General features: G+C 43.8%; 1 protein-coding gene across 1 annotated transcript in view; it reads right to left on the bottom strand.

Annotated features, from left to right (window-relative positions):
* Nucleotides 1-16,110, bottom strand: part of Lemd3 (LEM domain containing 3) — a 50,742-nt gene extending 34,632 nt beyond the window's left edge. Inside the window, exon 1 of the mRNA XM_051170874.1 lies at nucleotides 14,444-16,110. Within this exon, the coding sequence (XP_051026831.1) occupies nucleotides 14,444-16,094 (1,651 nt within the window). The 5' untranslated portion in view covers nucleotides 16,095-16,110. The remainder of the gene's footprint in view (nucleotides 1-14,443) is intronic.
* Between the last annotated feature and the right edge of the window lie 203 nt (nucleotides 16,111-16,313).

Raw genomic sequence — 16,313 nt, forward strand, 5'->3', positions numbered from 1 at the left:
CTAGCCAGGCCAGAGACTCTCAACACTAGACAGACTATGGCCACTGCCCTCGATTGCCCGAGAGTGGACTAAGACTCTAAGGATACCACACACCTTGGTTACAGCGTTAGCTACAGCCTGAGCTGGATGGGATGCTGCCTCCCTGCTGGCTCATCTTCACAGCGCCTCAAGCTGCTGTGCAGACAGGTGGAGGGAGAGACTAAACAATGACCGCTCTCAGCTTTGTACCAAGGCATACACATTACTAACAGGCCAGGCGAGGGGGTGTACTGTTACAATAGCAGCGTGTCTGTTAGGGGGACAACAACTGAACTGATTAGATCTGAGGTCCACTTGCAGGAGGCAGCTCACGTTTAATACTATGAATTTAGTCAAAGTTCCATGACCAGGGAGGTAAAGGCCCTAGGAATGGACCTGCTGCTCTTATTTTACTAAATGGGCATGATAGGACCTCATCCTTGGTCAGTGTCTCTGCAGTGACGGCAGCTCACGCGAAGAATCGCAGCTGGTCAAGGTGCTGAGAACAAGTAACTGTTGAAAGCTCAGCCTTAGATGCTATACCCACATCACTCCCTCCAAGGGCCACAGAACACCCAGGAAGGGCTGGAAAGAGGGTAAGAGCTGGGAAGCCAAGGCTCTCATGAACTGAAAGTAACCGCAGCTGCCTGCAGAGGGCCTGCACAGACTGACCACATGAATATCCAACTATTGATGGGGAAGGGGCTCATGGAGGAAAAAAAAAAAATGAGGGAAGACTAGAGATCAAACTGGAATACAGAGAGGGGATTGGAGTGAGTATGATCAAAATTTATCATCTGCATGTAGGAGATTCCCAAATAAATAAAAATATACTGCTTAAAGTCAATTGCCCTCTTATACACCAGGCAAGGGACAAGTGGGATTTAACATACAAAATAAATAAATAAATGAAATAAAAATCAGATGGCTGGCTTTGACCTCTCTCTGTAGACCCTGAGTCTCTTCTGGTTCTGAACATCATCCACTTCATAAACTGTTCTTTGCTAAAATAAACTTAAAAATGATTTTGTGAACTTTTTAACACTATGCTATTCCTTCAGCTTCCTTCTATCCCACAGAGCTTTTATAGCATACTTCAAATTCCAAATGTGATTTTAATGTTTAAGTAGGTGTAACTGTTCTAATGCTTCCTTAGGTTATTTAAAAAAAAAAAAAACCTAACCTTACAGTGAAAGGAAAAAGTGCCTTCCAGAGACAGCCTAAGAGAACTTCCTTACCTAAGAGTTTTCAATTGCATTTCTAAATTTTGATGGTGTCCAATCTCTGGTTTACATGCAGATTTCCAGAGCTCAACTGCATGAACTGCTACACACCAGAACTGAATTTGTCAACTGCATAACAATACTCTGAACAAATCAACATGGCTGAGACTTTATTCTCTAAAGTCTAAGCAAGCAACCTTAAAATCCTGGAATAAAACTAATATAATTTATGTTCCTTAATACCATCCACTATGGTTTGGATACACATCACCAAAAGTTCCTTTATGTTAAGGGTAAAGATATGCTGGCGTGAGTATCTGTGCTCAGATCTTCACTCTGCACATACACACCACAGTCTACCATCTTAACCTTCCAAAGAGTCACTGTCGTCATCTACAGAACGAGGAAAGAGGAAATATATATGCTGGGGAGGGGTGGTGGTGGTGGTGTTTAGTTAACTTTTTGTTAACTAAATTTGTTCAACAACTTAATCCACATAGTACATTCAGATTACTCTCACCTCCACCCTCTCATCTCCCCACCATGCCGGTCAATCCTCCCTATTGGTTCCTTTCCAGCCTTTTTGTTTTGTTTTGTGACCCACTGAGTTTAGCCAGGGTGGTCTCTGTGAGCTTGGGTGTGGAACTATCCACTGGCACCTGATGAGCTCACTTGTAGGTACACATCTGAAGATAAGGCCTCTCTTCTCCAGACTCATTCAGTAGTCACCAGTGCAACAGGAACTGGGGCCCCTGAGCTCTTCCCCATCTGTGACTATTTGCAGGCCCACTCTTGCACAGGTTCCAGGAAGGCCACACAGCTGCTATAGAGCTCATGACCGCAGCGGCTGCCCTGTGCCCAGAAAATAGCATCTTACAGTCCTTCTCTGTGTCTCCTCTTACCCGTCTCCTATCTCGTTTTCTGCGATGTTCCCGGGCCTTAAAGGGGAAAGTATAAATGGTCTGTTTGAGGCTGAACATGCAACTGCCCCTTTTGAACAGCCAAGAATCTCTTAATTCACCAACGTTTGGTACAAAGAGAAGCTTCTCTGAGTAAGGCTGAAAGCCTGTGTCTGTGACATGTCCATCATGGAGTCCCCAGCTGTGAATTTTAAGAACTAAATAATGCACACAAAATCTAAATGTTTCAGTATTCAAGAGACAGAGACACATACATAGACTTGGAGCTTCTTGAACTAAGTCAACATTAAAATGTTTATAATTACAAATCCAGTCACAGTAAAACCCTCAGTTTCTTTTCTTTTTTGGTTTCTCGAGACATGGTTTCTCTGTGTAGCCCTGGCTGACATGGAACTCACTTTGTAGACCAAGCTGGCCTCAAGCTAAGAGATCCACCTGGCTCTGCCCCTACCTCGCATGCTAGGATTAAAGGTATGTGCCACCACTGCCTGGCTAAACCCTTTTTCTTAAAACTGTCTTTAAACCTGAAGAAACTTGGCTAAACAATATCCTCCCCAAATTCTACCACTGCATAAAGCAGCATACAACTCTGAAAACTCCTTTAAAACCAAAAATGTTTCTATATGGCAAGAATGCCTTTAACTTTAAAAGCTTTCATTCATCAGGTGTTTCCTTTCTTCCGCAAGAACCAGAATTATTATTCATAAATGGAGGGAGGGGGCTAGAAGCTTGATACAGGCTGATAAAGTTAGCTGTGTAAGAACATTTATGAAGAGTTTGGTAAAGTATAAAATGAACTATTACTTATATTCATGTAATATCTGCTCTAGCTAGAAGACTTACTAGGATTTTTTTCAACTTCAAGTGATACATTCCCTTTTTGTCAAATTGCACACCCTATTATACTCTTTTTAAAACATCTGAATTCAAATAGCATGCTCACACATTTATTTATTTTCCTTTAGGCATTAAGTGATGAAACTCAGTGTCTATTACTTAAATCTCTATAGAAATCATCAAAAGGTATTAAGCAACATAGGTGTTTGCTTTAAGAAAGCAGATTTGTGTGAAGAGATGGCTCAGTGGCTAAGAGTACTTGTTGCTCTTGCAGAGGACCTAGGTTCAATTCCCAGCACCTACGTGGTGGCTCATGAGCCCTGTAACTCCGGTTCCATGGATCTGGTGCCTTTTCTGACCTTCTTAGGCACCAGGCATCCAAGTGGTATACACACACACATGCAGGCAAAATGCTCACACACATTGAACGAACAAACAAAGAAGGAAAGGGAAGAAGAATGCAAAGGGAAAACAGAAAAGCAAGCGAGCCATTACCCTATGGCCTACAAGAGCACTGATACCCACTCCCATTTTTCCTTCGTAAACTTTACCCCAGACCTCATAAACTCAAGCAAGTGCGTCCTTTCACTGCAGTCAATTGCCAGACCGGAAAGGTTATCTCTTATTCCTGTGTCTAGTTTCAAGACAAGAAATGGGAAAGATGGCATAGATGAATATTTCTGTAAGATTATGAGAACATCTGGGAGTACTACTGTGACTCGAAGCTAAGAGGCATGTGGTACTCTAAAATAAGGAGCAGTAAAGTCGGCTCACCAGTAAAGACAACACAGGATGAAAGCAAACATCATCCACCTGCCTGGCCTCTAAGTGCTTGTGTCTGAAATATGTATTATAGTAAACAGAACAAGAGCTTTAAATCAGAATAGCTGTAAATCCCATCCTTGTACAGAATACTTGTTTAACAAAGAACTTTGTGGGCTGGAGAGGTGGCTCAGAAATTAAGAGCACTGGCTGCTCTTCCAAAGGTCTTGAGTTCACTTCCCAGCAACCACATGATGGCTCACATTCATCTATAATGAGATCTGGTGCCCTCTTCTGGCACACAGGTATTACATGCATGCAGAACACTGTATACATAATAAATAAATCTTTAAAAAAACAAAGAACTTTGTATCTATAAATTGATAACTCCATGTTATATACTATTACTAAAAATATTAACTAAAATTATAATAGAACATAATAGATTGCACATTGTAGTCATCCTAAAATAAGTCATTATATCTAATCAAACTACTAATCTAGCACAGGGCAGTCTAGATATAGGCTGTCCCAGTAAGGAAGCCACTAGCCACAGGCATCTACTGAGCTTTGGAAACATCACTAATCTGTTGGTTTATACTATGCGTAAGGTTCCTTGAGTTTTGAATCCTTAATACACACCAAAAAAGTACATAAAATATTTCCTCAGCAATTTCTACACCAGTTATATCAAAATGATATTCTAGCTATACTAGATTAAGTAAAATTAATTACTAGTATTGTTTCCTCATTTCTCTTTTATGTTTTAATGTGGCTTGTACTATTTTTCTACTGAAAATTCTGGTAAAAATCCTAACACTGATATTTCAAATTCAAAGTGGAATAAACCTGTCATGTTTCACAAATGGAGACTAGAGATCTTAATGCACTTTAAATTCCTCCAAATTAGGCTGTATGATTTTAATATCCTATTTATTAAACCCACTTTACACCTCCCAGTTTCTTGGCTGTACCCATTTAGCTGTCTATACACTGGAACATACCTCATCTTCCCACTTGGGTGTAAGAGTATTCATCCTACTTTATAAGTTATCTGAAGAGCGTCTAACAAGCCAAGGCATAGGCTCTATTCCTTGGCTAGCAGCAACAGAAACATACTCTAAGATCCAACTGAGGCGTGTCTGCCAGGGTAGTTCCAGGAAAGAACTAGTAGGGAGGAAGAGCCTCCCTAGAGTGGGCAGCACCTTCAGGCTGCAGCCGAGCTATAAAGAGGGAAAACAGTGCCGCTTTGTCTACTCTGCCTTGCTCCTTGCTGGTGAATGCACCAGTCTCTCTGCTGCTGCAACTGCTGTCACTCTTCGCTTACAAGGGAACTCAGCATCTTAGGCTCCAGCACAGACTAAACCCCAGTAGCTCAGGTGTCCTCCAGGCCTTCAGAGCCAGACAGGGACTGCTGAAGCACCAAGGCTTTGCGGACTGAGTGGCCTTTCTAGCGTGCAAACAGCTACTGCTGGACTGCCTACCCACTGTCATGTAAGCCGACCTAATAATTCCGTTTCATAATATATATTCATTCTATTAGTTCTGTTCCTCTAAAGAATCTGAGTAAAACACCTATCTACATTCTTAAGTGTATTTTCTGCCTCTAATTCAGTACTTCATTTTACATTAATGTACCTCATCTTTGACTTGCAAATCTACCTTCTTGAAGTCAGAACCAAAATCTAGCTTCTGGTTGTATTTTATGATGTACCATAATAATATAGTTACAAAAATAAAAGGTTCTTCTTCAGTCTGGGAAACAAAGAAGGCACTAATTAGATGCCATGAAACAATAGCTCCCCTTTATCTACTCAGGCAGAAGAGGCAAGTTTAAAAGTACTGATAAGGCCTATAAATTTAACAAATTTTCATTACTTATAAACGTTATTAACAAAACATGCCCTTGAGCTGGACGAGTGTTTCTTAAATTATACTACTATAGCTGGAGAGCTCTAACTTACAGCATTAGCAGTACAGTTCAGATCATTTCAACTTTCTTCAAATCATTTGTGTAAAATTCCCTGTAAAAATCATTGGCTGGACATAAGGCAAACTTTACTACATTTCCACTTAATAAATATCAAAAGTCAGGCTCAGGGGTTCTAAGTAGCTCCCTTACAACCAGCAGCAGCTGCGCAGCAGCAAGACTGCCACCTGACAGGGAGGCAGCGAGGCGGGTTTCCAGGCAGCCAGCAGGCTGGGGCTGCAAGGCCTCGCTAACGCTCAGCTGCAGGACCCTGAGCGAGATACTTGTCACCTACTCCTTGTGCACCTAGTTTCTCACAGGCTAGTAGTAACCAGTCTCATAGAAACTGAAGTGTCCACACAGAAAGTTCTTAACTAATGTCTCCCTTTACCATTAAGTCTCTGAATTCTGAAAGAAGGGACACCTGAAAGGGTAATTTAAAAAAAAAAAAAAAAAAAAGACATTCTGTCATAAGAATACTTCCAGAACATCTTGAACTTAGCAGTAAACATTCAGATTTATAACATTTTCATTTGGGATACATTTAGTCTCCATGTTTCTTCAAAAAAGGAAAAGCTTACTTCTGAACCCTTGCATGAAATAATATCTACATTAAAATCGTGTGATTTACGGATGGAGTCCCACTTGAGAAGTGTTGGTATAGAAACAGGTGGCAGGAATGATCAGCCACACTGGCACTTATCTCCAGAGTCAGCCAACTGCTCCTTGACAGAGTGCAGGTTGTAGTAGGCTTTACCGTAAGACTCAGATTTACAGAAACTACTTTTTAAAGTTAAGTTTCAAAGGCTACAATATACAAATCCAAACACGACTGCACAGTAACCAACCCTGAGTCCTCACAACTCTGAAAAGTCACACAAATAGCTAAGTTTTAAACTATCCATGCCAATTCTTTAGAACATTTCCTTTCCATTACAACAAACAGAAGAATAAATGGACACCACAAACTTGAGTTAAAAAGAAAAGCACACACACTGTATATCTTTACCATACAATGTAAACTGTGTTACCACTTAAAAGATAAACCCTAATAAACAATCAGTTTATACTGGTAAACCACATTATAAAACCACTACTTTCCACACCAGTTTTACCACTGTACAAATATTTTAAAGCTAAAAAGTATCTTTATTGTAGCTTTATACATTATGAACTACAGTTTGTATTACAGCAGACACCCTTTCCCCACATATCAATTAATCTATTTTTTTTTTTTTTTTTTTTTTTTTTGTTTTTCAAGACAGGGTTTCTCTGTGTAGCCGTGGCTGTCCTGGACTCACTTTGTAGACCAGGCTGGCCTCGAACTCACAGCAATCCTCCTGCCTCTGCCTCCCGAGTGCTGGGATTAAAGGTGTGCGCCATAATCTAAAATCTAAAAGTGAGGGAGGGTAAATAGTTCCATATCATTGATTGTAATTTTGTGCTTTCTTTTCATAGATTATCCTTAGCAGTTCTTGGATCTCACACACTAATTTGCAGAAGCTACCCATACTCTTCATAGTATTCTGGATAATGTCACAGAGAACTCAATACTTAGGTACGTACACACAGAAAGGCATCCAGCACGGCGACTAACAGCTGCAGCTCAGCTCCTGCCCACATAGGACTGCCTACCTGACCTCTCCCTGTCCACTCATCCTACAGTAGGGAACCTCATGAGGGGTACTGGGAGCTCAGCCCTCTGCCTGGAACACAGCACACAGAAGGGTTATGCCAAGCTTTAGTTTACACGCACTACTTCACAGCCCCTCCCCCTTGAGTCTCCTTCCCAGGTGAGAATGCAGGCTTCCCCCGCCCATGTCTCCTTAGTTTAAGGTGGTGAGTGAAAGCACTAAGGTTCACACACAGCTTCTCTACACCATTATTTCCTCAAACCACTTACTTCTGTGGGGAAAAACAAGTTCTCATTGATATTTTATAATTTTCAATTATTCTACAGATAATTTCCAAAACAAATATATGCTCATAGAGTAGTTTTTGTTGTTGTTGTTGTTGTTTCTAAAATCATCAAACTTGTTATAACAAACATCTTGGATTTACAAGAATATTCTTAGGTCTAAAAACATTGTTCTCCTACCAACTAATCAACTTTTACAAATTTCAAAAATGATATCCAGCTTTCATTCTTCACAAGGAACTGCAACAAGTATTTTTTCAAAAGTTTTAACCCCATCTCAATACCAGTTATCAACTTCTAGACTTGGCTAGCCGATATTCCTCTAAAGAGTAAAAATGTTTCTTAAACCAAACCCACAGCGTGGGATGCTTCTTGGTAATAGCTGGTTTTATACCTTAAAAGTGGAGTATGAAGAGCTAGCTACCCCTTCAGCTAACAGTCCATGTACTCACTCACACACAGCACCAGTTTCTTAACTTTGTGCCAATCACATTTCTACAGTAACCCAAGGGATACATACTTCCACTTGAACTTGAAAACCACTCCTAAATAAAATAAGTTTTCCCCCAATTTTTACCACAGTTTTTTCAAACAAGAGCCCTCCTCTACATTTCTAATTTTTCTCTACAGTATGAAAGTTCCTAAGTCACTCAGGTTGGTGATCACAAAATTGCCCTTTGGTTCTGATACAGACAATATAGACAACAGTCAACGAGCGTATTTCTCTCTTCAGAACAACTATCTTAAGCCCTATCGATTCCCAATTATCAAGCTAAGTTTCACAACACTCATGCTTGTTACAGCACTGCTCTCCAGCTGTCAGTCCACCACCTACCCCACCTGAAAACACAATTTGACTGTGTCCGTTCTCTGCTCTAAAGCCTCCATGAATTCCCACTGTTTAGCCTGCTGAGCTAAGTCCAAACCTGGAGCTCAAGCTTTTGATATTTTGACTGATAAAGTGAATTCTCCCCATCTACTAAAGTGTAACTGTTACTTGTCACATAATTACCTGTTTCTTAACCACTTCCTATGACTGATCTTGATGTAATCCAAATTTCTGTGGGATTGAATTATTTTCAAATACTCTTATCAGATAAATAACTGAAATAGACACTAAGCTCATCAGTGTATATTTAAAACGATTCTCAAGTTTGCATGAAGAATGGGACTCCTGTACTGAAAATGTGAAGACGCTGGTGCATGTCACATAAAATAGCCTAGTATTTACACACCCCGTATTCACCCTCCTCCTGTACTCACCCTCCTCCTGTACTCACCCTCCTCCTGTACTCACCCTCCTCCTGTACTCACCCTCCTCCTGTACTCACCCTCCTCCTGTACTCACCCTCCTCCTGTACTCACCCTCCTCCTGTACTCTATCGCATCTCTACATTCCCTTTTTCCTTTCCTTTCCTTTCTTTCTTTTTTTTTTCATTTTTCGAAACAGGGTTTCTCTGTGTAGCCTTGGCTGTCCTGGGCTCACTTTGTAGATCAGGCTGATCTTGAACTCACAGATATCCACCTGCCTCTGTCTCCCCAAGTCTATCCACATTACTTTTAATGCAGAATACTATGTAAATAGGTGAATACAATTGCTATATAAACAGTCACTGTACCATACTGTTTAGACAATAACAAAGTGCATGTTCAGATGCAAATTTCCGTCACGTATTCCTGGTTGGTGGCTGGTTAAATCTGCAGATATACAGCCTACATGCACACGCGCGCGCACACACACACACACAGACACACAGAGCCTGTGTTGGGTACTTTATATGTGATCGTTATTCAACAAACATCTACTGGGTCACAAATTTGTGCCAAGGATACTAAAGTAATTTCCATCCTCTTCAGTAACATTAAACATTTGACATGCATTATCTCATCTAAGGCTTAAAGCCACCCCCACGAAGGTATCAAGTACGTTTGTCTTTTAAGATGGGACATTTCTAGTAAAGTCACAGAACAGAGAACTGAAATTCAAACCCAAACCTAAATAGTAAAGCCTGTACCTGACCTACAAGATTAACATAAGGAGTGTAGTCTGTCTGCCATGGTGGGCTCACACCATTACTCAGTATAATCAATGCTATGAAGGAAGAAGCAGCTCTTATTTGAGCACTGAGTGATGGCCCAAACCTAGATAAACAGACAAAGTGTCTGGTTCACAAGGCAAACTTTTAAGAATAAATAGTAGAGAGAAAAAGAGCCTATTCCCAAGAAAGGGGTAATATGTGCAAAAACACAAAATACTATTACATACTCAATAACTAGTAAAAAATGAAGATAGAATGGTCAAGTGTCATCTCTGGACAATTTAATCAAATAATTTTGGTCAGTAAGTAAAAGAAAGTCACCGGGTACTCTGAAATAGGAGACTAACTGCATGTGTGCTTTTGGAACATTGCTGTAGCTCAGAAATGCACTGGAAAGGCTGCTGCCCAGAAGCACAGGCCTTTTGGCTATAAAGAGTTCAGGCAAAAACTAACCTAAAAGCAGAAGTGACAGAACAAAGCCTGAGCTGGGCAGTGGTGGCACATGCCTTTAATTCCTGCGCTCAGGAGGCAGAGGCAGGTGGGTCTCTGACTTTGAGACCCGCATGGTCTAAGGAACAAGTTCCAGGACAGCCAGGGCCACACACAAAAACCCTGTCTCAAAAAACAAAACACCACCAACTGATTTTTAAAAGATACAAAGAAACTACAACTACTGACCATCAAAAATAACCCATCAGAGAAGAACATGATAAGGTGAAGGGAAGGAAGGAGTCTAGGCAAAGCCAAGCTTCTCCCTTGAGCTCTGGTTCTATACTGCAGTGCCATTATCAAAACAGAGAACAGAGAAGCAAAAGCAAGGTGACAGTACAGAAAGTGCCAGGTGGGCTGGAACTTGGGACATCGGAAAGCTGTGCAAGAAACAAACAGGTAAGTATAGCATTTAGAAGAGATGTTTATTAGAGAGTACATTTTGAGAGGCAGAACTCTGAGAATGGCTAACACACCCCAGGGAAGTGTGCAGAAAGGGTGACACTGAAGCTAAAGTGCTAAGGACTAAACATGTTTAAAGCAGCAGCATACGCAAGTATGAAAACTAGGAGACAGTGGTAAAATGGGCAAGTTTTCAGGAGTATATAGCCAAGGGAGTTGGCAACGCACAGAATGTTCTATAGGGAAGAGAAATGGAAGCTGGTTAACTGGTGCCCTGAAGACTGATTACAATAGAATCTCTGGTGGGGAGCGGAGGCGGGGGGAGGGGGGAGACAAAACTAAGTGACTAGCAAAGGAGAGAATCAATGTCTTAGCTGAGAAGAGAGCAGCAGTCGAGTGGAATATAGAACTGAATATTTTTAGTATAGCACAGATTTTAGCACTTTTACAGGATGAGAAAAAGACCTGTGGTGAGAGAAATTCTTAAAATATACCTTTACACTTCAAATCAGTGCATGGAAAAGATACCTATGATATAATGTTAAGTGAAAATACAAATTGCTTAATACATAAAGAACGTCACTTAAAATTAGGACTCCTCAATTATGCCTCCACCCATGCCCACACTGACTTCATCATGTGCCATTTTCCCTCACATGCAGCCCCAGAAACACTGGCCACACTTTCTGACCCTTCCACACACAAGCTGTTGTATCTGCCAGAGTGCTCTTCTTGTCACTGGCTAACCCTCCAGGCAATTCTGATCTTGGTTCATGTGTCATCTCCTCAGGAAGGCCTGCCTACCTGTATGCAGTATAACACAGCACCCCAGCCCCACCCCAGCTCTCTAAAGACACTAGCATTTCCTATGGTTAAGGTTAACACAATATAGCATAATGCCAAAATTCTTATTTGTTCACTGTCCACTTCTAGAATATGGGTTCTGAAGACTTCATCTGCTATATATCCACATATTGTTCAACACATCAGCTGTTTAAAAATTCTTGGCACGGTAGGCACTTAAAGTAAAACATATCCATACTATTTGAATGAAAAGCAACACACCTATCTTTACGTTAAGAATATGAAGAACATAAGAAGAATTCTTATGTTAAGAACATTCTGAAAGGAGCTAATATTCCTGTTATAAATTAACAGGAATGAGTATAAAATTGAAGGAGGGAATATATAATTACACTCATTTTGTGCTTCATCTCTCTTCAAATTGTCTATAAAAATCATGTCTTTTGTAGTTGAATGATTTTTAAATAATACCATGAATCTACAACAGGCAATTTATTCTGTTTTCTCTCTTTTTTTAAGTGAGCTGTCATGATTTAAGCATCTATGGGACAATTTTATTGCAAGCCAGTGTGTGAGCTGTTCTGATAGTAGTTTAAAGTTGAAGGTTAATTCTTGGAATTGGAAGAAGCTCAGACCATCTCACCTGACACCTAACTCTGCAGACATGAAGGCAAACTCAGAAATGTGGTGAGTGAAAGTAACTTAATAAAAAAGATGCTAATGAAAAAACTGCAAAAACTAAAATAATTAAGAACTTTTTACTTAGGCTTGCACATATAACCTACAATCTTCTGGTGAAATTATCACTTGAGGTAAAACTTACACTATTTGACCAATGAATGCTATGGGCAAACATTATGAGAAAAGATTCAGAATACAGAGAGTGGAGAGAGTTCACTCTTAACCCCCTGACATTACGTGGCCAGACTAACTGACCTCGCCGGCACAACTTTCCACCACGGCTTACAATGTCAAGTACATCATCAATTCATTATACTTTGGCTCAGACTTCTGCATCATCTGCTTCAAGGTTTACCTAATGGAACTGGTAATTAAATGTTAAATAGACTTTAAAAACACGGTGAACATAATTTGTGCTAACTATTTCATTACATAGATAATTTATCAGAAATACAAATTTCATCAGAACTTCTAAATAAGTATCATCCCATGCTTAATAAATTCTCTCATTTGACCTTCAAAATGACAAAGTTGGCAGATACTTCTACCACTTAGCATGTAAGAGGGAGGGTTACAAACAAGAGTTTGATTCTTTCAGCCAAACCATTAGTCATCTCAACTACTTACCCCTTGCTTTTTCCATCAAGGACATCCATGTTGCAGTGTCTTTATGAATGAAGGTAAGGAGGGTTTTTTGTTTGTTGGTTGGTTGGTTTTGTTTTGTTTTGTTTTAAAAGAAACCTTGGCATTTCTATCCAGCTCTACACAATAAAACAATCATTCCCCTTAAGGTGATAAAACACATGAAAGTGACCTTCAATAATTTGGGTCATCAATAATTTCACATGAAGTCCTATCAAGTATTCTATTATTTTCTTAAGCACAATAAAGGTAACACACTTTTCAAGTCACACAAAATAATAAGAAAATGGGCTTTGTCGTTAGGAAAAAAAATCTAAACCGGGCTCACAGCCCCCTGACTTGCTAAATGTTCAGTTGGACACGTCTTAACTTACCTGAATTTCAGTGTCCGTACACTGAAGAGAGCGCCGTTCCCTGAGAGGTGTTGGGAAGACTGAGTAAGACACTGTGTAAAGCACTTAGGTTTCAGGTCATGGCCAGATGGATGACACAGTGGTTAGAAAAAACAAACCGAAGCAAAAGCCGGTCTCCCCCCCGCCACACACAGGTAATAATGTCATCTAACTACCGAGTTTCATTTCCAGAGTGGTTTCCTGCCCCGCTCAAATGTTTAAGGCAGGACACAGTATATCGCTCACTCTTGCCCCCAGACTGCCAATTACAGTAAGGACTACTCTTGTGACCCCTGTAACTAAACAATATTGTAGTAACTTATTTGTTCACTATCTTGGACTTGGTTACACTGAAATCAAAGCTCACACTACTCAGTCCCTCGCTGCATCTGTTCCACAGCTGCGGAGTAAACTCCATAGAAGGCAGCTCTGCTCGTACAAATCACAGCACTGTGAAGTCACACTGGGAGAATCTTGAGGGGGAACGGGAAGAGCCACTAAGAGACACAACTTCACAGTCCGTTATATGATATAACTGCCATCCAATTTTAGTAAACCTCATCCAAGTCTAGGCTAGGAAAGGCGTTCTAACAGCCACGGGGAACTACGGCCAGTGTCTTTCCTTCTTGTGAGCCCTGCCCAGGAATGTTCTGTCTCTCTGCAATGCTACTTGTGTTGACCAGCTCTGTCCATCTAAAATAGCACAAACCACTTACTTCATCCTTATGTCCGTCCTCACGGGGCACGCAAATGGTTATCTTCTTTGAATGATCTGACCTATCACTGTTGTGTCTTAATTCTCAGTGCAGAAGACAACGCTGCCTTAATGCCTCCCTATAGTCACTTACCAAGTAAACCTGACTCCAAGTTCCTCTACTAAGCTACCCTGACTTTCCTCATGGCTGAAAGCGCAAGTGCTTTGGGCTGAGACGTGAATCATAAGGCGTGCCCTGCTGCCTCACTCATTCTCTCTAAAGAAACGGCACACCATCTCCTAGAACAGTAAGAGATTTTAAAATAAGGAAATGCATGTATGGCACTCTTAAAAATGGTAGTACTTCAAAAGTCATGAGCAAATGGCAGGCACCTTTTTACTAACAGGCTCATAATGCTTTCTTCTTCAGTAAGTTGTTTTGAATTGAACAATACACCATGCAGAAAAACCTTAAAAACCGGCCCTAAGACAGCACTCCGGATACTGGTAATACTATTGCTTCTCAAAAGAAATGCGACGCATGTGTTCTGTGGTACTTTCCGTGTCTAAACAAACTGCTTGCAGGTAAAGGTCACCGCTTAGCAACGTTGCAGTTGGCAATCTGGCCCTCAGAGTTTTACTTAAATACTTACTGAGTCCTCCGTCCTCGGGCACTGCCGTCCCTCTCATTCCTAGGTAAGTCAGTCCCAATATTAGGAAAAATAAGCAGGCAGCAGTTAGGAGAAACATCGACAAGTAGTGAGCACTGAAACCGCCCGTCGGAGACACCTCCTCACGTTTAAACTGCTGGAGAAGTTCCTCTTCAGGCTCGCAGAGCTTCTTCGGCTTGCCGTACGCGTTCTTCAGGTAGGTATGATTGGAGCCAGTGTGATTGGCGTGGTTGATCCTGAGCGAAGCAGGGGCGGTTGCGGCCGCGCTGGGAGGGAGGCTGTTAGTATATATACTCGGGGACTCCACACTGAAGGCCCCGCCGCCGCCGCCTATGTGATTGTTGGTTTTGAGGAGGGAACCTGTGGGCGACTCCAAGGTTGAGTCCACGTCCGGAATCGGTGGGGACAGGAGCGGGGCCAGCTTCTTCCCGCCAGCCCGGTATCGAGGAATGGGGGTGGAGTCCATTCGATCGCACCCTCCTCCCGGCTCGGCCGCCGCCGCCGCCGCCGCCGCCTCCTCGAGGTCTCGGCTCCTGTCTAGACTCCCGGCAGCCGCCGCCCTGTCATTCATCGCGAGTCCTCCCCCTCCCTGAACCGAAGAAGTCTCCTGCCGGCTGCCGCCAGATTTAGCAGTCAGCGCGGAGAAAGGCTTACTATGGCTCCGTCTGGGTCGATGCCGGGAAAGGGAGTCGTCCTTTAATACCTGTCTGGCGGAGGCCACGTTGCTGTCGTCGCCGTCGTCTTCGTCGTCCTCTTCCTCCGAGTCCGAATAGTGCTCCCGGCAGCTGTAAGGCAGGAGGCGGCTGCCGTTCACGGCTCGGCTAGCCCACAGCGGCTCGTCGGCCTCGGGGTGATCCCTGTCCTCGCCGTCCGCCACCTCCTCGTCCACGTCCTCCGCGGCTCCGTCGTTCCCGGACGGCGGCTGCGGCTCGGGACCCGCTGGCCTCCGCGACCCCCACCACGAGTGGGGCTTCCTCCGCTCGGCCGGGCTGCCGCCGCCGCCGCCGCCGCCGCCGTGGGTCAGCTCGCTGGCGGCCAGCGGCGCCGGCGGCGCTTTGAGCCCGCGGTACTGGAGCGCAGCCCGGTCCCTCCGCGCGGCGCCGCCGCCGCCGCCGCCGCCGCCCGCCTGCTCCCGCGGGCTGGCCTCCACGTCCGACTCGTCGGAGCTGAAGCCCAGCAGCACTTTGCTGCCCGCCGCGGGGACGGCCACCGCCGCCGCCGCCGCCGCCGCCGCGCCCCCGGATCCTCCCAGGGGGCTCTCCGGAACCGAGGCCGACAAGCGGCTAAGGGCCGCAGGGGTCCGTAAGTACAAGAGGTCACCCGAGCCCGGCCGGACCCCCATCCCCGCCGCCGGTCCCGCGGCTGCGGCGGCCGTGTTATTGTTATTACTGTTCCGCGTCTTGTTGCCGCGGCCCCCCGCCCGGTGCTGCTGCTGCTGCTGTTGCTGCTGCTGCTGCTGCTGCTGCTGCTGCTGCTGCTCTTCGTCGCGAAGCTTCTTCAGCTTCTTGAGGTACACCGGCCGAGTGCTCTCTGTCACCGGACCCGGAGACAAGCCGTAACGGCGGAGCTGAGAAAAGAGCTCCTCATCCGAAAGCTGCTGAGGCGCCGCCGCCGAAGCCGCCGCCGCCGCCATTTTCTCTCCAGGGTGTTTTACAAGCTCCGCGCTACCGGAAGTGACGCGCCGCCCTAGACCCTGAACTAGACCGGGCTGCGTCGCCCTTGCAGCGCCACGGGCGCCTCGGCCAATGGGAGGCGCGGGAGGAGCTCACCTGAGCGGGAAAGCGCCACCTGAGCGCCGCGCGGCTCGCCCCGGGGGCAGCGTGGCCGCTGTGAGCCCGCCGGCTGCGGGTGA

This window comes from Acomys russatus, chromosome 28 (assembly GCF_903995435.1).
Source record: "Acomys russatus chromosome 28, mAcoRus1.1, whole genome shotgun sequence".
Classification (NCBI taxonomy): Eukaryota; Metazoa; Chordata; class Mammalia; order Rodentia; family Muridae; genus Acomys; species Acomys russatus.